The 24804-nt window shown below is 42.5% G+C and overlaps 2 protein-coding genes across 2 annotated transcripts; one reads left to right on the forward strand and one right to left on the reverse strand.

The window, feature by feature from the left end:
* Nucleotides 1–3260: 3260 nt before the first annotated feature.
* Nucleotides 3261–12894, reverse strand: LOC118569856 (putative KHDC1-like protein). The gene is made up of 4 exons (XM_036168111.1): nt 12792–12894; nt 11517–11699; nt 11138–11205; nt 3261–3365 (listed from the first exon to the last, which is right to left on the reverse strand). The coding sequence occupies exons 1-4, from the start codon at nt 12892–12894 to the stop codon at nt 3261–3263; spliced, it is 459 nt and encodes a 152-aa protein (XP_036024004.1).
* A 9631-nt stretch (nt 12895–22525) lies between these two features.
* LOC118569858 (KH homology domain-containing protein 1-like) lies at nt 22526–24552 on the forward strand. Its single transcript, XM_036168112.1, is given in 4 exon segments — nt 22526–22631; nt 23939–23979; nt 23981–24122; nt 24434–24552. Coding segments are annotated over 4 exon segments (408 nt in total).
* Nucleotides 24553–24804: the final 252 nt, after the last annotated feature.

The raw sequence follows: 24804 nt of genomic DNA on the forward strand, positions 1-24804 counted from the left end.
TGGTTGTATGGAGGAGGCAAGGGCGAATGGCAGAGGTGAATGAGCAAGACAGAAGAACAGAGAGACCCCTCATTGGGCCATTTTGGAAAACTGGAAGAACAAGGTTCCCAGTTGCTGGACAGACTGTTCATCCTGGAGAGATGCCGCTTGAGACTGGAGAGGTGGTCCCAGTACTGATATCCCAGGGGCTTGGCAGATGAAGGAGTGGTGAGGATCATGGTGTAGGGTCCTATCCATCAGGGTTCTAGGGATTTAGGGGATAACTGCTTGAGGAATACCTGCTCCCCTGTGGAGAGTGGGGCAGGCTCATGGGCAGTTGTGTCCACTGGCGTGGGAGCAGGGAGATAGCTATCAGTATGTGAACAGTGGAGAAGGGACTTTAGGAGGTAGAGGCAGGGGAGGTACCTGACCAGTTGAGGGCTTTGGGGTGGAAGGTGTTGATTGAGGAGGAAATGCCTTCCATAAAGGATCTCAAAAGGGAGAGCATGGGGTCACCCGGAGACAGGCAAGGGCAATAGGGAGGAAGGAAGGCCTAGATAACCTGAATTCAAGGAGATCTTGGTGAGTTGTTGTTTGATAGGTCCCTTGGCCATCTCAACCTTTCCTGAGGATTGGAGATGGCAGGGGATGTGGAGCTTCTAGGAAATTTTGAGGGCTTCAGACAAGAACTTGATAATACTGGAAGTGAAGGCTCGGCCATTGTCTGTTTTAAAGGTCTATGGCACAGCAAATTGAGGGTTAATGTGTTCCAGGAATACCTGAGCCACCACATCTGCTCTTTCCCTTGAGGCGGGGAGTGCCTCCATCCATCATGTTTCGTTGGGGGGTGGTCAGCAAGAGGGAGCTGCCATGGACTGTTGAAATGTTACCAGCTCGGTGCTTTTCAGAAACACTTCAGCAGAGTTTTGCCGTATATGGCCGGAGACACACACAGTAATGCTGAAAAGCCTCTGTGCAGTCCTGTTAGTGTTGTGAAGAACTTTCAAGCTGCAATCAGTAAAATCCACAGAAACTTAAGGACTCCTGAAAACTGTATGTAGTTACTGCTCTATGTAGATGTAACCAGCTTGTTAAATAAGAAACACAGAACCAATTGCAGAGTTAAAAACCACGAGGTCACAGCAAGAGTGGAAAACCTTACCCTTCACTGCTTCTGCTGTTCTTCCTCTCCGCCAGAGAGCTACCTCTGTGTGTCCTATCTTTTTTATAGATTTTCTGTTCTGTTTTCTCATTGGTTGTAAACCCAGCCAGATGACCTCCTCATCACTGCCTGTTTGTAACAGACATCCAGGTCTTCTATGGTTGGTATGGAGATTAAAGGCGTGTGTCTGCCATGCTGGCTGTGTCCTTGAACACGCAGAGATCTACCTAGCTCTGCCTCCCAAGTGCTGGGATTAAAGGTGTACACCACTACCACCCAGCTTCTGCTCTGGCTTGTCTGACCTCAAGGCAACTTTATTAACATACAAATAAAATCATATTTCAAAACAAATAAAGTATCACTCTAGGTCTATTTATCAAAACTGCATTTATCAGTGCTAAAATTCTGAAGCCTGTTTATCCTTTACTAGGAAGCCTGTGAACAAGGCAAACCTGTCTGTATTTTTAACAAGAAACATAACTAATGAAATAATGAGCTAACAAAGTGGTTGTAGACTTGGGGGGTTGGGGGGAGAATTGTTAAACTGGTAAATCTGTCAGAACCCTAGCCATCAATCACCATCAGATCTGAGAAGGGTAAATTTCACCTAAGTAAGCAGAAGTGACAGGGGTTACCAGCTCCCTAGGCAGCTACCCCAGGTTACTCTGTGGTCATTAGGGACAAGGGTCACAGGGAAATAGCAGTCTTCAGCTGCCAGTCTCAGAAGATCTGACAGACTCTCCTGTGGAGTAGGAATTTGGTGGGACCAGCCAACCTTGTCTTGGCAAAGCAGGGCAATCAAATCCCCAGTTTCCTGTTGTCCACATGCTGGACAGGGTCTTGACAGCAGTCAAGGTACAAGGCAGCTTTTTTCTGCTCCAGGACTGGGTTTTCTACATTCAAAGTAAGCTCCAAGTGGAAGTTCTTCTGTGGCCATTCATCTTCCTTGGAGGAGGTAGAGGTGTGGCCAGAAGCTGGCATGTCTCTACCATGAAAAGTCTTTTTAATAAATACCATATCTTCCTTGGAAGAGGTAGAGGTGTGGCCAGAAGCTGGCATGTCTCTACCATGAAAAGTCTTTTTAATAAATGCCATGTTTTCAGATCTGTGAAGCGTTTGAGGATCAGGGGATTGTTATTGTTAGGTATAAGCAGTTTAGCATGTCTAAAAGGCAAAACCCCATTTTCCCAGTGTAAACAATTTAGTGTTTCTAAAGTCAACACCAATGGGATTACGCTTATGATACAAAAACTGGCTGTCAGCAAGATATATCCCAGTACATAAATGCATGGAGGTATACCTCATTAAACCAGCATTGTTTTAAATTCTATCTTTCATAAATCTTGTTTTCAGGACAGGACAGGAACTATCATACAGAAATCTATCCTAATCCAAAATATCTTGGAGACCTGTTGTCTCCTTGGTGGGTCCACTCCATGTGGTCACCTTTATTCAAGATGACAGAGAATGCATATGACCTCCCTCTTCTCCATCCTTAGTCAAAGTGGTGGCTACCCACAAGGCTGTACTTAATTAAGGTAGTGGCAGACCAAGTTTTGTTTTGTTTTGTTTGTTTTGCTTTTTCCAGGGCAGTTTCAATTTAGAGTTACAAGGTTTAAGTTAACTTTTTGTTACATATTTTAAACCATACTGAGTTCCTTAGCTATTTTTTTTAATTAGGTAGAACAGCATAAAATAACTGTTCCTGTCATTACATCAGATTCAGTGGCAGAAATACCTGAGGCAAATTCTGACTCCAGGCTGCTAGTTTTAATAGCAACGGCTGAGCTATTACTAAGACACATGGAACACCTAAACTCAGGCCTTCAAGACTAGTCAGAAGCAAGCATGCAGTAGCCACATACATTCACACACCCAACTGAGCCTGAAGTAAGTTTGTGTGGCTCCCAAGTGCACAAGAAAACATACAGGTACAGATCCATCCTTCCATACAAAATCGACAGGACTTCTCTAACAGCAAGGCAACAAAACTTTTCATGGGAAACAGACTTTGTTACAAATTATATAGATCTTAAACATATAGTAGCACATAAGAAACCTTAGGGAAAAAAGACACTTCCTGGCCACAGTAATGCTGCGCCTATCTGGCCAGCCCATCTCAGGCATCCAGGTGCTGCCACTTGTGATGTTGGGCTCCGAGGTGGGCAGGATGCTGTAGGCTGGCAGGTGGCAGTGCCTCGGGCACCTGCACATTGGGAAGGTGCTGCAGAGGAAACCGAAAAGGAGAGAGTAACAGTGCGGACTGTCCAGTCGAAAGAAAGCCCAGACGGGCGAACTGGAACAGCAAGTGGTGGATTGGGAAGAAGATATATGTATTAAATATGTATAATATATACGTATTAAATGTAGTGAGGAAGCAGTGCCTTAGAGGTTGAGAGACTTTGAAAGTATAGCAGAGTTCATCAGTTCAGGGTGGGAGAGCAGGCAGGACAGACAAAGAGAATGGATCTGCTTTGGGTGGAGAGGGCATATAGAATTCCAGCATGGTACAGTGGGAGAGCAGGCAGGAACAGAGAGAATGGATCCATTGTGGGAAGAATCCCAGCGTGGCCAGACCAAACGCCAGGAAGCCTGGTGAATAAAGGCAAAGTGGGCACCCTTTGGCAGGCCCTGACTAGTATGCCACTAAGAAAACACATCAGGAACAGCAGAGCTAGTGTAAGAGAAGTTTATCGGGGAAATGGGAGAGTGAAAGAATGTCAGGTCATCTCAGAGAGAAAGACACGGGAGGGATGCGAGCGCAGGACCCCAAAACCAAGGATATACAGCAGCTCAGACCATCTGTCCATAGTTTGGCAGAGATTTTTCAAGACTATGAAGGATGTTAAGGTCAAGAGTTCTCTCTAGTGGCCACCTTGAGTGATTCTCAAGAGCATATTGGGGCCTAGACCACAGGGAAATCGGATGTTTTGGACATAGGATATCAGAGAGCCCCAATTTGGATAAATTCCAGGGGCAAGTAAGGATCAGGATTGGACCTGCAAGTATTGATTTATAAGCCTATTTTCCAGAGACTAAAGAGTATAGCATTTCGTCCATTGGTACAGCCTGGAATCAGGAGCCTTGTGGGGACTGCCTCATTGCAGAAGTCTCTTGCACAAGGGGACCATGGGGCAGGGACTGTCCCTGCTCTGGAAATGGGCTGGGGTTACCTGACACTGTAGTGCCCCAGAAGTCTTTGACCCAAAAGGGGTCAAAGTCTCAGAAGAGGTGCTGGACCTCTTAAAGACTTTTTGCTTAGAAATGGGTGACTTATCAGAGCCAAAAGTCTATTCAGTCTGGTGGAGTGCATTGTAAAAGGAAGAATGGTTTCCTGCATGGCTAGGGGACCAGCAGGGATGCTCAACTCTACCCAGGCTTGGCACCAATATGATAGGTATTTCACACCCCAATAATAGGTTCCTCCAGGATGCAGTGAGCCAGATCAAGCTGAATGAAAAAGACAAGGTTTATTGGGCCAAGAACACTCAGAGGTGAGTGGGGAGTAGAGGGATGAGGAGGATCACATGGCTGTTCTAGAAATGGGGGCTTAAGCAGTATTAAGATGAAAGTTGGTAGTACTAAGTGCCTACATAAAGAATTCAGAAGCTAGGTGTGGTAGGGCACACCTTTAATCCCAGCACTTGGGAGGCAGAGGCAGGCGGATCTCTGTGAGTTCAGGTCAGCCTGGGCTACAGAGTGAGTTCCAGGACAGGCTCCAAAGCTACACAGAGAAACCCTGCCTCAAAATACAAACAAACAAAAAGCATATGCACCAAGGAGGAGTAGTTGGAAGGAAATAATCAAACTCCAGGCTGAAATCAATAAAATAGAAACAAAGGAACAATACAAAGAACCAATGATATGAAGAGTTGGTTCTTTGAGAAAATCAACAAGATAGACAAACCTTTATCCAAAACACCAATAGGCAGAGAGAGAATTTCCAAACTAACAAAATCAGAAATGAAAAGGGAGACATAGCAACAGACAATGAGGAAATCCAGAGAATCATCAGGTCATACTTCAAAAACCTGTACTCCACAAAATTGGTAAATATGGAAGAAATGGACAATTTTCTGGATAGATACCACATACCAAAGTTAAATCAAAACCAGATAAACCATTTAAATATACCAAAAACCCCTAAAGAAATAGAAACAGTCATCAAAAGTCTCCCAACCAAAAAAAGGACCAAATGGTTTCAGTGCAGAATTCTACCAGACTTTCAAAGAACTAATACAAATACTCATCACATTGTTCCACACAATAGAAACAGAAGGAATACTACCAAAGTCTTTTTATGAAAGTGCTATTACCCTGATATCGAAACCATACAAAGATGCAACAAAGAAAAAGAATTACAAACCAGTCTACCTCATGAACGTTGATGCGAAAATACTCAACAAAATATTAGCAAACCAAATTCAAGAATACATCAACAAAATTATCCATCACGACCAAGTAGGTTTCATCCCAGGGATGCAAGGATGCTTCAACAGTCCAGGTAATACACCATATAAACAAACTGAAAGAAAAAAACCCCATGATCATCTCATTAGATGCTGAAAAAGCCTTTGACAAAATCAAACACCCCTTTGTGATAAAGGTCTTAGAGAGATCAGGAATACAAGGAACATTCCTAAACACAATACAGGCAATTTACAGCAAGCCAACAGCCACCATCAAATTAAAGAGAGAGAAACTCAAACAGATACCACTAAAATCAGGAACAAGACAAGGCTGTCCACTCTCCACATATTTATTCAATATAGTACTTGAAGTTCTAGCTACAGCAATAAGACAGCAAAAGGAAATCAAAGGGATACAAATTGGAAAGGAAGAAGTCAAACTTTCACTATTTGCAGATGATATGATAGTATACATAAGTGACCCCAAAAATTCTACCAGGGAACTCCTACAGCTGAAAAATCCTTCAGTAAAGTGGCAGGATACAAGATCAACTAAAAAAAAAAAAATCAGTAGACCTCCTATACACAAATGATAAAAGGGCTGAGAAAGAAGTCAGAGAAAAATCACCCTTTACAATAGCCACAAATAATATAAAATACCTTGGTATAACACTACTAAACAAGTGAAGGACCTTTTTGATAAGAACTTTAAATCTCTAAAGAAAGAAATTGAAGAAGATATCAGAAAATGGAAGGATCTCCCATGCTCATGGATAGGTAGGATTAACATAGTAAAAATGACAAAAAGCAATCTACAGATTCAATGCAATCCCCATCAAAATCCCAACACAATTCTTCACAGACTTGGAAAGAAAACTACTCAACTTCATATGGAAAAACAAGAGACCTATGATTGCTAAAAGAATCCTATATGATAAAGCAACCTTTGGAGGCATCACCATCCCTGACCTCAAGCTCTACTGTAGAGCTATAGTAATAAAAACTGCTTGACACTGGCATAAACATATGGACCAATGGAATCAAATTGAAGACCCTGACATTAATCCATGCACATGTGAACTCCTGATTTTTGACAATGAAGCCAAAACAGTACAATGGAAAAAAGAAAGTATCTTCAACAAATCGGTCTGGCATAACTGGATGCCAATATGTAAAAGATTACAAATAGATCCATATCTGTCACCATGCACAAAACTCAAGTCCATGTGGATCAAAGACCTCTACATAAGTCCAGTTACACTAAACTGGAAGAAGAGAAAGTAAGAAGTACTCTTGAATGCATTGGCACAGGGATCACTTCCTAAATACAATAGCAGCAGTACAGACACTGAGCACAATTAAGAAATAGGACCTCTTGAAACTGAGAAGCTCTTGCAAGACAAAAGTCACAGGCAATAAAACAAAAAGACAGTCTGCAGAATGGAAAAAGATATTCACCAACCCCACATCTGACAGAGGACTGATCTCCAAAGTATATAAAGAACTCAAGAAACTAGAAATCCAAATACTGAACAATCCAATTTAAAAAATGGGCTAAAGAGATAAACAGAGAATTCTCAAAAGAATCACAAATGGCTGAAAGACTTTTAAAGAAATGCTCAACATCCTTAGTCATCAGAAAAATGAAAATCAAAATGACTCAGATACCACCTTACACCTGTCAGAATAGCTATGACCGAAAAACACTAATGACAGTCAATGTTGGAGAGGATGTGGAGCAAAGGGAACACTCCTCCACTGTTAGTGGGAATGTAAACTTGTAAAACCACTGTGGAAATCAGTATGGCAGTTTCTCAGAAAATTGGGAATCGATCTACCTCAAGACCCAACCATACTGCTCTTGGGCATATACCCAAGGAATACTCAATCATACATGCTCAACTATGTTCATAGCCACATTGTTTGTAATAGCCAGAACCTGGAAACAACCTAGATGCCCATCGACTGAAGAATAGATTAAGAAAATGCGGTGTATATACACAATGGAGTACTACTCAGCAGAGAAAAACAATGACAGCATGAAATTTGCAGGCAAATGGATGGTACTAGAAAATATCATCCTGAGTGAGGTAACGCAAACCCAGAAGGACGAACATTCATAAGTGGACTCTAGATATAAAGCAAAGAATAATCAGACTGCAACCCACAGAACCTGGGAGGCTATATAGCAGGGGGGACCCTAGGATGATTGTGGCTTATAATAAGTTTTGGTTTCATTCAATTACTGGGCAAGCCTCAATTAAACATTTCACTATTAGGATAAGAATTTATACTGTATCAAGCTGATAATAGAAAAATAAATAAATAAATAAAAATGGGGAAAAATGTTCATTGGGGTGGAAGCTATCTGCCTCACCCATTTTAGGAGGACACGTATAGTGTAGTGAGGAGACAAAATCACAATAGGGCGACAGAGAACACAATGTACCAGGACATCACACTAAGGAGAAACTAGGAATGGGCTGATGGCTTGTCTGGGGGAGGGTGAGTTCCATTTTGCACCAGGAGCAACTTGTGTTCCCATTCAACCAAAGGGACCATCTGTCCCCATTCAACCAGAAGGACCCAGTTCCTTCCAGGTGCCTCTGAGATGTCTCTTGACTCAGATGATGCAAATGCTAATAGTGTACCCACCTAGCACTCTGCCTTCCAGATTCAGAGAGCTCCACCTGCCCAGAGAAACACAGAACAGAGAACAGAACCATGATCAGAGCAGCAACCACAAACCAAGACAAAGAGCTCCCACACTTACACTTACTATCAGTCCAGATTTCTAATGCTTTTTTTTTTCTTTTTTTTTTTTGTTTTTGTTTTTTCGAGACAGGGTTTCTTTGTGTAGCTTTGAGCCTTTCCTGGAACTCGCTTTGGAGACCAAGCTGGCCTTGAACTCAGAGATCTGCCTGCCTCTGCCTCTCTGGGTTTAAAGGCATGCTCCACCAGCGCCTGGCTCTAATGTTTTCTTGCCAGGAGTCTTGAGGGGACTTTCCAGCCAATGCACCACATGATAGGGTCCACGAGAAGTCCCATAAAAGACTACCAAATCATATATACAATCAACAAGAGCATTTATTATAATTGCCAACATGTGGGGGTCTAACCATCTGACAAAGTGGGTAATGGTGACCCACAGAGAACCTCACAGGCTCCTTTCAAGCAAGGTTGGGGAAATTCCAGGCAGGAGAGAATAGTCTGGGGCTAATTGGTGGATTTAAACAAAAAGTTTACCAGTAGTGACAGGATTGGTAGGTGGCTCTAGAGGTTAGGGCCTTTCCAGCGACAGGGTGGGGAAAGCTGTCTTTAGCCAGCAGGAGCCTGTGGGGCATACACTAAATTAGCAGTAGGCTGTGGGGTACCCAGATTGGTTTCCCCCAGGGTTGGGGTTTTCCCCAGAACTGCTTGCTCAGCTCCAGTAAACCAAAACTAAGGCCTGGTCTCTGGCAAAGCTACTAGGAGAGCCTGTCATGGCCCTAGTCTGGGGTCCCTGGCTCACTCAGGGAGAGTCATCCCTAGAACAAACGCTGTCATCTCTCATATCAGAACAGACAGACTTCTCTTCAGAGAGAAGCAATTCATGCAGAAATTTGTAGACTCTGGTTCCTTGCTTGGTATTGTATTCCCCTAAAGTACTATAGGCCACCCTTGCTGTGGTACCACACTTAGTGTAAAAGGGGGCTGGTGTGGTGGTGTATGCCTGTAATCCCACCACTCAGGAGACAGAGGCAGGCAGATCATTGTGAATTCCAGGATTGCCTGGCCTACTACCTAGAGAGACCCTGTCTCAAAATAACAAAGACAGTAAAGGAGAAAGAAAAAATGAACCTGGCCATGGTGGTTTCTCTTCTCATTGATGTTTTGGAAATCATGCTATCTATGTACTGAGAAATCAGTAATGTGCCAGAGATGACCAAGTATGAGCAAAAGCTCCAGTATTAGCATGCCTTCACTGCCATGTCACCTCAAAGATGAATGCACCTAGAGCTCACAGATATTTCAGACTGGAATGTAAGGACCTGAATTGCAGCCTGGAGAACAATGTTGATTTGCTGAAGGTTGATGTGAAGGAGAAATATACCTTTTATGATACTTTTTGAGACAGGGTCTATGAATCCCTGTCTGGCCTGGAACTCTCCAAGCTGGCCTCAAACTCAGAGATCAGTCTGCCTCAGCCTCCCCAGTGCTGGGATTAAAGGTGTGTACCATGACTGGTGGTGGTAGTGGTGGTGCACGCCTTTAATCCCAGCACTGGGGATGCAGAGGCAGGTGGATCTCTGTGAGTTCAAAGCTAGACTGCTCTACAGATCCAGTTCCTGTCTCAAAAAAACAAAAACCAAAACAAAGCCATGCACTACTATATCTGGTTTTATTTCTATTATTATTGAGATTATAATATAATTATATCATTAAAGCCCCTCCTTTTCCTCTTTCCAAAGCCTATCATATACCTCTGCTTGATCAAATTCATGGCCTTTTTTCATTACCTGTCTTTACATGCATACACGTATATACATATATATTCCTAAATAAACACTCATTCTGTTTTCCCTCTACCTCCTAAGCCCTAAAATGTGAAATTATCAAATCAAAAGCAAATAATACTCCCGTTTGAGAGTAGTATGATTGCTTGCTTCTAGTCAGACTCACAAGTGTTTTCTCTGTGAAACTGATCTAAATCCTGGCAGGGTGAAACTAAATGAAATTAGCTCCAAAGGATCTTCCAGATTCAACCATTTTCTGAAATTTCTCCCATTTTCACTCTGGTCCAAAACATGATGCCTCTCTCCTAGTTTTAGGCAATGAAGTCCTTGTGAGATGCAGGCTGCTGAGGAGCAGTGTGAAGAAGAAGTGGCTGAGGATGGAAATGCTTTGCCAGCTCTGTTGAGTGATCAACGGAAGGATAGCGTTGTTCTGAATGGAGTCAGGATTCCCTTGTCATTAACTTATTTATGGATCCTCCAAATCACTGTCCAGCCCGCCCCCAAACAACTAGCACTCAGAGATAATTCGGGCAGCTCAATTTTACCAGGCTCAGTGAACTAACCATCCACCCTTTCTACTTCAACAAATCATCTCCATCTGGACCCTGTATCCACTCTTCTCTACTCCATTGTGATTTAAGTATACAGACTCCTAAACTTTCTAGGAGCTTTGTCTGTAGAACATGTATTTTGGGCACATAGAGTAGCCTACCAGGCTTTCCATCTTTAAAAAAAGCTGATTGTATCATGTTCCCTGTCCCCTTCTTTGTACTAGGCTTCCTAGGAGACAATATAGTCTGTCCAGAACTCGGAACACAGCTTGCAGAGATATTGGGTTGGTAAGTTTATCCAAAGGAAGTAAACGAGCAGGAAAAGCATTTCACACTAGGTAACTTATTTATTGGAGGTTTGCCACCACAGCACTGTCTTATGCTGAGAAGACTCCCCTCAGAGTGACAGGACAGGACACCAATTCAAGTCCCTTTAGCTTTCAAGTTGTTCTCAAATGCTGGTGAGAAATCCCCCACCATGGTTTCCCAGGAGAGATCAGTCTCAGGTGGTCCCTTTCAGCCTGTCAGGTATGACCCCACCCTGAAAGAGGCATTGAAGTCAGCGTTGGTCAGGGGTTGGTTCCAAACTCGCTGCAACATCTCTTCACCTAGGGAGGGAATGTGGAACAATGGTGAAGTGAGACTCAAGACTAGGAACCAAGATTTCCTTAGAGACATTTTAGGGAAAGAATACCAACAAGCCCAGGCCTACCCAGATGATCTATTCATACCTTCCCAGGATCTTAAGAAGGTCATGAAATAAAAATGGCTATAAACTGAAACTATTTCTCTTAGTATGGACTTTGAGGAGCATCTAGATTCCCATAGTCTGAGAGGCTTGATCAGAATGTATGGTGCCATACAACTATTATTTGTCAGGCAAACAACCCTCAACCACATATCTGTCCAGGTCACCTACCTTGGGCCTGGTGGTAAGCATGCTTGTTCCCCACATACCAAATCATATTCACCAACCACTCCTTTGCTCTGAGTGGTCCAACCACAGTGACTCTGGTCTGGCCTGAGGCTATAAACCACCTCTCCAGTTGAATGAGGGTGTGGCTGTGTAGCTCAATGCTTCTGAGGTGTAAGTCTTCATGGCCTGAACACAGAAGATACAAAAAAAAGGATTTATAAGCCATTAGCATTGGGTGTATGTGAGGAGGCTGGTATTGGGTGGCAGTTACCTCCAAGGTTAAAACTTGTTTTCTCTCCCACCTCCCAACCCGAGCTGAGGTCTAAACCCAGGGTCTTGAGCTTGCTAGGCAAGCGCTCTACCCCTGAGCTAACTTCCATAAAACATGTTCTGAGTGAAGTTGTAAAGACAGTTGATCTTCAAGTAGACACAGAAGAACAGGGTGTGGCAGTCATTGTGGTGCACTCTTTTAATCCTGGCACTCTGGCACTGAGGCAGGTAGATCCTTGTGAGTTCAAGGCCAGCCTCGTCTATATAGCTAGTTCCAGACCATCCAATGCTATATAGAGAGGAACTATCTCAGACAAACAAACAAACAAAACAAAACAAAAAAAAAACAAAGAAAAAAACACAATGGTCAAAACTGACCAGATTCATGAGCTCTGACCTGCCTAAGTGTCCTTAATCAAACTGGGAGGTGGTCAAACACACCTTTAATCCCAGCACTCAGGAGGCAGAAACATAGGGTTTATCTTGATCTACAGAGCAGATTCCAGGACAGCCAAGGCTACGCACAGAAATTCTGTCTCAAAAAAACAAAACAAGCAAAACAGAGAATGTCAGTCTGCCTGTAGACTGAGCTTTTGAGAAACCCCATCATAGAGCCTGCAAGAGCAGAGACCAACTGAGCCCCTTGCAAAGAACACCCAACAGCATGTTGAGTTGCCTACTGGCTGTTCAGTGTGCTACAGGTTCCCTGGCTTGTATGAGTGTCACCCATGCTGGGTGGGCTTTAGTGACACAGCTGTCTTTGAGTCATTTCTGCTCCTATGGGTAACTCCTCACTCCTACCCCTAAAGAACCTCAATAAATCTCATTGATTCAGTTAAATTCTATTAATCGCTTCCTTTGCTGTTTTAGGTTCCCTCTCAGGGGTGAGTACATAATTGCCCACATCTCCCCAGGAATGGTGTCACACACAACTGGGAATCTGGGACAGACTGAACAAATGGAGAATATTGGAAAACCATGAAAGAGAGGAAGAGAACATAAAAAGGCCACGTACCAAATCCTGGGCTTCATCTATGAAAGTCACAAGTGGAGCACCAAAGTTTTCAGGCAATGTCCACCAGGCGTTCTCATCGATACCATCCATTTCCATCTCTCAAGTGTTCTCCTACTTCAGAATAAGGCAACTCCAAGCAACTGACTATCCAATGGAGTTGTTAAAAAGGACCCAGGCTCTGGCTTTTATATTCATTCCTGAAGCCCAGCCCTTGACCTACCTTAGGGTAAAGGATCCATCCCTAAATTTCTCCTTTTAATCCAGCCAATCAGCTGTTGGCTTAATCTTTTACTACAGTGAGGTCATCTTTAGTGTCCAGGAATTCTAATTTTCTTCTAGGTAATCTTAAAGGTGTTTGAGGAAGTCTCCTGAGCATCAACTAGAAAAGTGGATGAGGGATAAGGTGCAGGAGCAGGAAGATCTTGGGTGGGTCCTACATCTGTTTGTTTCTTGTTTTGTTCTGTTTTGAGACAAGGTCTCTCTACATAGCTCTGGCTGTCCTAGAACTCAATGTGTACATCAGGCTAGTCTCGATCTCACAGAGATCCACGCATGTCTTCCTCCACAGGGCAGGGATTAAAGGCCTATGCCAGCAAGCCAGCACCCTTACTGCCCTTCTTATAAAATCAGGGTTAGTTGGTAAGTCTAGTCTACATCCCCAGATCCAATAGGGTGGTGGTGTTTATTATTTATTCAATAATTTCTTGTTTTAGGGCTTAGACCGTAGAGGAAATACATGGTGAGCTGGTTATATAGGAGTACATTTGTATATACATATACATGTGCATGTGAAGACAGCTAATGAAAAAAGGCCATGAATTTGAAAGAGATCAAGGAGGGGTATGTGATAGTGCTGGAATGGAAGAAACGGAAGGGGTAAAATGCTGTAATTATATTATACTCCCCAAAATAAGAGAAATAAAGTCAGAAAAGGGGGTACATGCCTTTAATCCTCACACTGGGGAGGCAAAGACAGGCAGACCTTTCACTTTGAGCCCAGCCTGGAGAGTTTCAAGATGCAGAAGATGTATTTCTCCTTCAGTGAAGTTCACACCAACCATAGCAAATCAACATTCTTTCTCCAGGCTGCAGTGCAGATCTCTCAATTCCAGTCTGAATGTTGTGTGCTGTCAGCATCTAGGTGCACAAATGTTTGAACAACATTGTAAAGATGGCCTGCTTATACTGCAGCTTTTTCTGATGCTTGGTCATATCTGGCAAGTTGCTGATTTCTCAGTGCTCAGATTTATGAGGCACTAATTATAGTAACCACCTTGGCCAGGATAATTTCTTCTTCTCTCTCTTTAACTCTGTTGTTTGTTTGTTTCATTTCATTTAAGACAGGGTCTCTCTAATGTAGGTCTGGCTGTCCTGGAACTCACAGGGATGCTCATTACTCTGTCTCCTGAGTGCTAGGATTAAAGTTGTGTTTATCCACCCAGCCTTTGAACAAATGTGTTTGTGTATGACTATCTGTCATAGTCATTTTGCCTAGTAACTACAAGCTTCTGGGGAATTTGTTGTCATTTTTCACGTCTAATTTTCCCCTTATTTAATTTAATTTTTCTTTTAAAGCTTTTTTACCTTTTTTTAAAAACCAGAGTCATGGTTGAAATGTAGAGACTGTCTCTGAGAAAGGAGTAACCACACCTTATGTCCTATCACTTAAGCTCCTAAACCCTCAGCAAGAATAGCCCCAAGGTAGGGTGGGTGCAATAGAATTAAGGTCATAAATTATAGCTTTATATCCTATCTAGTAAGGTCACTCACTAGTGTACTAAAGTCTAAGAGTCAACCCCTCTACACTCAGAGGTCCTGCTAATCTCAGAGATTAATACCCTCTAAAATCTATAAATGTAAATATTGTTCTTTGTTCCATTGGTTGCTGTTGAATGTACTATCCCAGTTCCCCAGTTTCATCTGCTGTGAGTGGCCCTCACTATTACAGGATACCCACACAAAATAAATAACAAATATAGTATTTTTTAAAATATATTTATGCCGGGTGGTGGTGGCACATGCCTTTAATCCCAGCACTCGGGAGGCAGAGGCAGGCGGATCTCTGTGAGTTCAAGGCCAGCCTGGGCTACCATGTGAGTTTCAGGAAAGGCACAAAGCTACACAGAGAAACCCTGTCTCTAAAAACCAAAACATATATATTTATATATTTATTTGGGGTTGGGGATTTAGCTCAGTGGTAAAGCGCTTGCCTAGCGCAAGGCCCTGGGTTTGGTCCTCAGCTCTGAAAAAAAAAAAAATATATATATATATATATATATATATATATATATATATTCATTTATTAAAATTTTTTTCATTCTACATACCAACCCCAGTTTCCCCTCCCTTCCCTTCACCTGCCTTTTCACCTCCCTCCCACTCTACCCCCATCCATTCCTCAGAGTGGGTAAGGCTTCCATGGTAGTCAACAAAGTCTGGCATACCAAGTTGGAGGAGAGCCTAGCCCCTCCCCATTGTATCAAGGCTGAGCAAGGTATCCCACCACAGGGAATGGGTTCCAAAAAGCCAGTTCATGCACCTGGGATAAGTCCTGGTCCTGCTGCCAGGGACCCCACAAACAGATCAAGCCACTCAACTCTCACCCATATTCAGTGGGCCTAGTTCGTTCCCATGCAGGTTCCAGAGCTGTCAGTCCAGAGTCAGTGAACTCCAACTAGCACCGGTCAGCTATCTCTGTGATCTTGACCTCCTCCTCCTCCTCCTCTTCTTCTTTTTTTGAATGCCAAAAGCCATTTATTGAAGGAGGGAGGAGGTCTTAAATACATACAGGCTTACAGCACAATGGGAGAACCCTGGAGGGCAGAAGTTGCTTCTGATGTCTTTTTTTTTTTTTTGGAGCTGAGGATCAAACTCCGGGCCTTGGGCTTGCTAGGCAAGTAAGTGCTCTACCACTGAGCTAAGTCCCTAACCCTGCTTCTGATGTTTTACAATCTTGCCTCTAAACTGTTAACACCCAATTGGGACTCAATCTATCTCAAGACCCAGCCATACCACTCTTGGGCATATACCCAAGGAATGCTCAACCATACCACAAAGACACATGCTCAACGATGTTCATAGCAGCATTATTTGTAATAGCCAGAACCTGGAAACAACCTAGATGCCCATCAACTGAAGAATAGATTAAGAAAATGTGGTATATATACACAATGGAGTACTACTCAGCAGAGAAAAACAATGACAGCATGAAATTTGCAGGCGAATGGATGGAACTAGAAAAAATCATCCTGAATGAGGTAACCCAATCCCAGAAGGACAAACATGGTATGTACTCACTCATAAGTAGATTCTAGATATAAAGCAAAGAACAATCAGACTGCAACCCACAGAACCATAAGGCTATATAATATGGCATGGAGGACCCTAGGATGACTGTTGCTTATAATAAGATCTGGTTTTACTCAATTACTGAGCAACCCTCAATGAAATATTACACTATTAAAGTAAGAATTTATACTGTATCAAGCTGATAATAGAAAAATTAATTAATTAATCTAAAAAAAGAAAAAAGAAAAGAAAAATTTGAATTATTAAAAAACAAACAAACAAACATATTTTGCTAAAGCAAAAAGGGGAAACTAGGGGCTCATCATTCCTCTCCACATTCTATTCTTCCCTTGTATTACATATTTAAAAGTTTTTATCGGTGGATTCTGCTGGAGTATCCACTACAGACAATACTGGAGGGCTCCTGTTGCAAATCACTCTCTGGAACAATGGAAGAATCTTTCTTTCTTTCTTTCTATTTATTTATTTATTTATTTATTTATTTATTTATTTATTTATTTAGGTTTTTCAAAACAGGGTTTCTCTGTGTAATTTTGCGCCTTTCCTGGAACTCACTTTGGAGATCAGGCTGGCCTCGAACTCACGAAGATCTGCCTGCCTCTGCCTCCTGAGTGCTGGGATTAAAGGTGTGCACCACCGATGCCCGGCAGAAGAATCTTTCTACTGACACTTGGTGGAGAACCAATCTGGTGTTGGTGTGGGCCCAGGGTTCTGCTTATGTCTTTCCTCAGGACAATGAAATTCTTCACTGGGTTTCTGAGTGCTGAGTGCGCCCTGTGGCTGCAGCTGAAACCCAACATGTCAGAAACCTATTGGGCCTCCGTGAAAAACTCCCCTTCTGATACCAATGAGAATTGAAAGCCCAATAGGGCCAGCTTTGGCAAGCATTAATGTAAGCCTAGGAACTACAGCCATGCGGTTGGATTCTCCAGAAAGTAATGTGTTGTAACTGCTTTTTCAAGTATGTTTGAGAACATGTTACCCAGACAAATGTAGTATTTTTTAATGTTCACTTTAGATGGGCATAGTGGCATGCCTTTGATCCCAGCATTTCAAAGGCTCTGTAGGCAGGTGGATCTCTTAGTTTGAGGCCAGCCTGGTCCACATAATGAGTTCCAGCCAGAGGTATGTAATAGAGAGACCCAGACTCAAAAAAAAAAAAAAAAGAAAGAAAGAAAGAAAAACACCTGCCCTCCCCTCCTCTTCAGTTTGTCCAGTTCCAATATGCTACTGTGTTTTCTCACAGAGCACTTGCTGAAGCCCCATTTCATTAGTGTCTACAAGCATTTTGATGTACACTGAAGTACCAAATCATTGGACAGGAAAAGGATTGCCCACTGAATACTATGTCCTGCTCATAACTAGAAAATTGTATTCTTACTTCTATTAATAAACTTCACGAACAAGAACAGACATTTTGCAGGGTGGTAGAGGCACAAACCTTTAATCCCAAAACTCGAGAGGCCAAGGCAGGTGGATTTCTGTGAGTTTGAGGCCACCCTAGGCTACAGAGTGAGTTCCAGGAAAAGCCCAAAGCTACAGTAAAACCCTGTCTCAAAAAACTAAAAAAAAGAAAAAAGAAAGAAAGAACATACATTTCAAAACCAAGTTGCCATGACATGTCACCAAATCCAAGAGAATCTGTTCTAGAAAGCTGTTGCTTTTTCTTCCAGCACTCTCCCACAACTGTCCTGACTGCACAATAATGTCACAGAGGCAGCCATGAATAAGAAAATAAAGATCTTGCCCCACCAGAGGCTGTGCAGTCTTCTAAACCCACCATGGAGCATTCATTCATTTAGGTCCCTAGGACCTCAAAAGAGACAAATTCTGGGTTGCATTCCCCAGTTGTATTATTACTATTGATTTGGAGGGCTTACTTCAGATGTATCTGGGGGCTGGATTGATCCAGGGTCTCAGGTGTATCCCATGTTGGTCTCAGGCCTTAGATGACCCTCTGGGCTCAGCTTCCCTTATGCTGTTGATATAAGCTTGCATAACAACACAAGCTATTTTGGTTTGGTGAGACAAAATCTGGCTATGCCTGGCAGCCTGGCCCAGAAATCAAGGTCTAGGCCTGGTAGTGATGTTGCATGCTTTTAATCCCAGTGCCCAGGAGGCAGTGGCAGGCAGATCTCTGCTTTTGAGGGCAGCCTGCTCTACAGATCAAGTTCCAGGACAATTACTCATGGACTGGAAAAGTCAACTTTCTCAAACTTTGTCTTAGAGTCCAAAAATGGGATCCAGACTCCATTCTGCTTATCTCATTCCATGCCAGCTAAGATCACCTACAGCATACATTGATTGGGCCCTAAGCAGGAAAAAACATAGTCTGACCAGGTAAGGTGCCTTCTCTGAGTAAGACAAGCACTTGGGAAACTGAGGCAGCAAAGTTCATGGGTTTAAACCCAAGTTCTGCCTAGATAACATAGTGAGGTCCAATATAGGCCAAGAAAAGATAAAGATGAGGAAGACAAAGAACAGAAGGAGAAAGAGTTCATGATTATTAGTTGCCCTATCCCATTCAAGTCTGGGCAACCTATTACTTCATCAAAGCACATTATGCAAAGTAGTGTCCCACAGGGATGCATTGGCATCTAGTGGAAGAAACTTTGGCTGAGAACAAAGAAAGGACATGATGGACGGCCACAACAAGAACTTAGGTACAAGTTGTCTATCATGTCTTGACTTTGATAAGACACAATCTGCTTGACTCCATCATCAAGGTACCAGGCTTTTCACCCTCTGCTGTGTCACTTTGAGGAGGACACAGCTACTATCTCCTTAGTGTCCACAAGAGGTCTGGGAGAGGCTCAACACGTTCCAGGATTCACAATGGAACACGGGAAGGACACAGGAAACTCTTCTCCCAAATACAGAAGAAATATATTTTTCCAACACTTCATTAAACCAATGTAGGTCAAATTCATACTTCCTGAAGTATTGGCATCACAATGTGTGATCAGATTGGTCAGTACCATAGTTGTTCCCCCTGAATATGATAATAGAGTAAATCCACCCAACAACACTGTTCCTATGAAGCAGGTTTGGGTATGTGGTAACACACACCTTGAATTCCAGCACTTGGAAGACAGATGGAGGCAGATCCCTGTGAGTTCAAAGCCAGCTTGAACTACATAGTGATTTCCAGTATAGCTTTGGCTTCTTAGTGATGATACTACTCACAAGCGAGAGACAGAGAGAGAGAGAAAGAAAGAGACAGAGAGATGAGGGGAAAAGAGATACGCAGAGAGAATGATGAGGGAGAGAGAGAGAGAGAGAAGAGAGAGAGAGAAAGAAAGAAAGAAAGAAAGAAAGAAAGAAAGAAAGAAAGAAAGAAAGAAAGAAAGAAACCAAAACCATTCTGTTGTTTCTTTATTTTTTTTCAGAGCTGAGGATGGAACCCAGGGCCTTGTGCTTGTTAGGCAAGCACTCTACCACTGAGCTAAATCCCCAACCCCGGTTCGGCTGTTTCTTTCCAATCAAGTTTAGGAGTGTTTTCTAATCTGAAACTAATCTGATTCTTTCTTTAGTTATTGACCAAGGAAACTAGTTAACTCCCTTGGTAGCTTTGGAACACAATCAATTCCGACCATTGCCTGACAATCCCACCATTTCATTCTGCTCAAGAAACCACCCATATCCTAAAATAGAAAATAGGGCCCTATTAAGACACAATGGGCTAAAGAGCCCTGTGAAAAGAACATAGTTAAGGAAACCCAGTAGCCTGATAGTCAACTCATGGATCCCAGAAAAAACGCTTTCAAGCTCACCCCCAACTTCAAGGCTTCAGGGACAGTGCTGAAGGCTCATGTTCAGGTTCAGCCAGGTGGCCTCCCTGCCTACTAGAAACTTGTCTCCATTGGACCCTGCATCCCATTTTCTCCCCTCCCTTCTGCCTGTATGTTAAGACTAGGATAATCTTAAACCTTCTGAGAAGTTCTCTGCACAACCTCTTTTCACTCAGAGAGAAGCCTACATGGCTTTTGATATGTGAGAGAAGCAGTTTATATCTTGTTCCCAGGCCCAACCCTGGGTTGTAACTCCTGGGAGTCAGGGTAGCCTTCCCAGACCTTGGAAACCGCCTTGCAAAGAAAATCTACTACTAGGTTGGTTTAGTGTAGGCAAAGACAAGAGAATATCAAAGGCATTGCATAGAGCTGGACTTGGGCTTAAACCCATGAGCTTTTCTGCCTCAGTTTCCTAAGTGCTTGTCTTGCTTATAGAAGGCACCTCACCTGGTTAGGCTATTTTTTTTTTTCTAATTAGGGGCCAATAAATGTATGCTATAGGTGATGTTAGCTGGGAACGGAATGGGATAAGTAGAAGACAGTTTGGATCCTTTTTTGTTTTTAATTTATTTTTTAATTACACTCATGATATTCATTATTTAAACTCATGATATTAATTACATTTGTGGTATTCATTGATTATGTTTGCAGTATTTATTCAATAATTATATTTATGATATTCATTAATTACATTAATTGTATTGATTTATTACATTCATGATATTGTGTCCTGATACTACTGTCCATATATGGGGTTTTTCCATCACACAAAACAGATATTGTGTACTTAGAAAAGCATTGATCTATATTCTTTCTTCTCCATCTTGAGATAACGTCTAATCTTTCTGTTTCTATGAATTTGTATATTCTATATAGTTCATGTAATACAATTCTATAGTATTTGTCCTTTTTTAAAATATAAAAACATTTTGTATACAACTGCAGGAGAAATAATACACAGAAATAATACACAGATAGCCTGAACATAAAAACAGGTTATAATTTAGAAGTCCAGAGTTATTTTAAACAGTAAAATATTTTTTTTGTAGAAAATAGTATAAAAAAAAAATCCAGGTGGTGGTGGCACACGCCTTTAATCCCAGCACTGGGAGGCAGTGGCAGGTGGATCTTTGTGAGTTCCAGGCCAGCCTGGTATACAGAGTGAGATCCAGGAAAGGCACCAAAACTACACAGAGAAACCATGTCTCAAAAAACTAAAAAAAAAAAAAAAAAACAAAAAACAAAAAAACCACCAAATTTAAAAAAAAGAAGAAGAAGAAGAAAGAAAGGCACAAATCTACACAGAGAAACCTTGTCGCAAAAAAATAAAACAAACAAATAATATAAAAATTAAGAAAAAAAAAAAAGAAAAAAAATGGATGTGAACAATGACAACAAATTCCCCAAGAGCTTGTAGTTTCTAATTTTTTACCAAACACAAACATTTGTTCAAAGGCTGGGTGGAGATATACACCTTTAATCCTAGCACTCAGGAGGCAGAGTAATGAGCATCCCTGTGAGTTCCAGGACAGCCAGACCTACGTTAGAGAGACCCTGTCTTAAATGAAATCAAACAACAAACAATAGAGTTAAAGAGAGAGAAGAAGAAATTATCCTGGCCCAGGTGGTTACCATTGCTATAATTAGTGCCTCATAAATCTGAGCACTGAGAAATCAGCAACTTACCAGATATGACCAAGCATCAGAAAAAGCTATAGTATAAGAAGCAGGCATCTTTACATTCAAACATTTGTGCACCTAGATGCTGACAGCACACAACATTCAGACTGGAATTGAGAGATCTGCACTGCAGCCTGGAGAAAGAATGTTGATTTGCTATGGTTGGTGTGAACTTCACTGAAGGAGAAATACCTTTTCTGCATATTCAAACTCTCCAAGCTGGGCTCAAACAGGCCTGCCTGTCTCTGCCTCCCCAGTGTTAGGATTAAAGAAATGTTAAGATTAAACCCCCTTTTCTGACTTTATTTCTCTTAATTTGGCATATACATTAAGTTCCAGGACAGCCACAGCTCTGTGGAGAGAATTTATCTCAAACAAAACAAAATAAAACAAAAACAACACACATGTAGGACTCACCCAGGACCTTCCTGCTCCTGTACATTCCTTATCAACTTGTTCTTTTTTTTTTTTGGTTTTTTTTTTTTTTGTTTGTTTGTTTGTTTGTTTTGAGACAGGGTTTCTCAGTATAGCTTTGGAGGCTGTCCTGGAACTCACTGTGTAGCCCAAGTTGGCCTTGAACTCACAGAGATCCACCTACCTCTGCCTCTCAAGTGGTGGGATTAAAGGCGGTTACCACCACCACCTGGACCTCGTCCACTTTACTAGTTCATTCTCAGGAGACTTCCTCAAGCACCTTTAAGATTACCTAGAAGAAAACTAGAATTCCTGGGCACTGAAGATGACCTCACTGTAGTAAAAGACTAAGCCAACAGCTTATTGGTTGGATTAATAGGAGAAACTTAGGGATGGATCCTTTACCCTGAGGTGGGTCAAGGGCTGGGCTTTAGGAGTGAATATATAAGCCAGAGCCTGGTCCCTTTTTCACAACTCCATTGGAGAGTCAGTTTCTTGGACTTGCCTTATTCTGAAGTGGGAGAGCATTTGTGATGGAAATGGATGGTGTCAATGAGAATGCCTGGTGGACATTGCCTGAGAACTTTGATGCCCCACTTGTGACTTTCATAGATGAAGCCCAGGAAAAGCACATATTTGGTAGGTGGCCTTTCCTATGTCTTCTTCCTCTCTTTCATGTTTTTCCAACCTTCTCCCTTTGTTCAGTCTGTACCAGATTCCCAGTTGTGTGTGATACCATTCCTGGGGAGATGTACTCACCGCAGAGAGAGAACCCAAAACAGCAAAGAAAGCCATCAGTAGAACTTGGTGAACCAAAGAGATTTATTGAGGTTACTTAGGGGTAGGAGTGAGGGCTTACCCGTAGGAGCAGAAATGACTCAAAGACAGCTATATCACTAAAGCGCACCCAGCATGGGTGATAGCTCACAGAAGCTGGGGAACCTAGAGCACACATAACAGCCAGCAGGCACTCAACATGCTGTTGGGTGTTCTTTCCCAGAGGCTCAGCTGGTCTGCTTCTTTCAGACTTCTTGGACTGTGTTTCTGCACAGCTCTGTCTGCCTGAGCCTAACTACTGACAGTCTTTACTGCTTACAAACCCTTTTTGTTTTGTTATTTTGTGACAGAGTTTCTGTGTGTAGCCTTGGCTGTCCTGTAATCTGCTCTGTAGATCAAGGTATCCCCCTGCCTCTGCCTCCTGAGTGGATTTGAGGTGTGTTTGACCACCTCCCAGTTTGCTTAAGTACACTTGGAGAGGTCAGATCCTCCTGAAGCAGGTCAATTTTGAGGGACTTCCAGAAGTTGCTTATTTCTCTTTTAAGAAGCTCTCCTGCAGGATGGAGTGTGTAACTGCCCAGTTCTTAAACATTTTGTTTGATTTTTTTTTTTCTTTTTCTTTTTCCCAAGAGCTGAGGACTGAACACATGACCTTGCCCTTGCTAGGCAAGAACTCTACCACTGAGCTAAATCCCTAACCCCTGATTTTTGCTTTTTGATGTTGTTGTTGTTGTTTTTTCGAGAGGGGTTTCTCTGTGTAGCTTTGCCCCTTTCCTGGGACTCACTTGGTAGCATAGGCTGGCCTCAAACTCACAGAGATCCACCTGGCTCTGCCTCCCAAGTGCTGGGATTAAAGGCGTGGACCACCACTGCCCTCGAGATAGTGTCTCTCTATATAGCTCTGGCTGGCCTGTAACTAGCTTTATAAACCAGGCTGGCCTTGAACTCACAGGGATCTTTCTGTCTCTGTTCTGAGTGGCAGCATTAAAGGAGTGCCCACAATGACAGCCACACCCTGTTCTTCTATCTCTTCTTCAACTTCGACTGTCTTCATAGCTTCACTCCAAACAGGTTTTAATCTTGGAGGTAACTGCCACCCAATACCAGCCTCCTCACATACACCCAATGCTAATGGCTTATAAATCCTTTTTTGTATCTTCTGTGTTCAGGCCATGAAGACTTACACCTCAGAAGCATTGAGCTACACAGCCCACACCCTCATTCAACTGGAGAGGTGGTTTACAGCCTCAGGCCAGACCAGAGTCACTGTGGTTGGACCACTCAGAGCAAAGCAGTGGTTGATGGATATGATTTGGAGTGTGGGGAGCCAGCAAGCTTACCACCAGGCCCGAGGTAGGTGACTTTGACAGATATGTAGTTGAGGGTTGTTTGCCTGACAAATAATAGTTGTATGGCACCATACATTCTGATCAAGCCTCCCAGGACTGTGGAAATCCAGATCTTCCTCAAAGTCCATTCTAAGGGAAACAGTGTTAGGTTACAGCCATATTCATTACTTGAATTCTCTAAGATCATGGGGAGGTTTGAATATATCAGCTGGGTGGGCCTGGGCATGTCGAAATTCTTCCTCTATCATGTCCCCAAGGAAATCTTGGTTCTGAGTCCTGAGACTCACTTCAACATTTTTTGCATTCCCTCCCCAGGTCAAGCGATGTTATATCATGTGTGGAACCAACCCCTGACCAATGCTGATCTAGATGCTTCTTTCAGCATACTGGCATACATATGTGGCCTGATTCTTGATATCATTTTTGGGTTTTGACCTGGCTGGCCTTGACCTCACAGAGATACACTTGGCTTTGCCTCGGGAGTACTGGGATTAAAGGTGTTCTCCACCACCGGCTGGCTCATATTTACTATATTCTACAGAGAAAATACTTTAGTGTTGAAAATAACCCTGGACTTTTGTAGTATAACCTGTTTTTATGTTCAAGCTATCTGTGTGTTATTTCTCCTGCAGTAGTACATAAAGTCTTTTTACCTTCAAAAAAAGGGCAAATACCATAGAATTGTA

This window comes from Onychomys torridus, chromosome 18, assembly GCF_903995425.1.
Source record: "Onychomys torridus chromosome 18, mOncTor1.1, whole genome shotgun sequence".
Taxonomy (NCBI): Eukaryota; Metazoa; Chordata; class Mammalia; order Rodentia; family Cricetidae; genus Onychomys; species Onychomys torridus.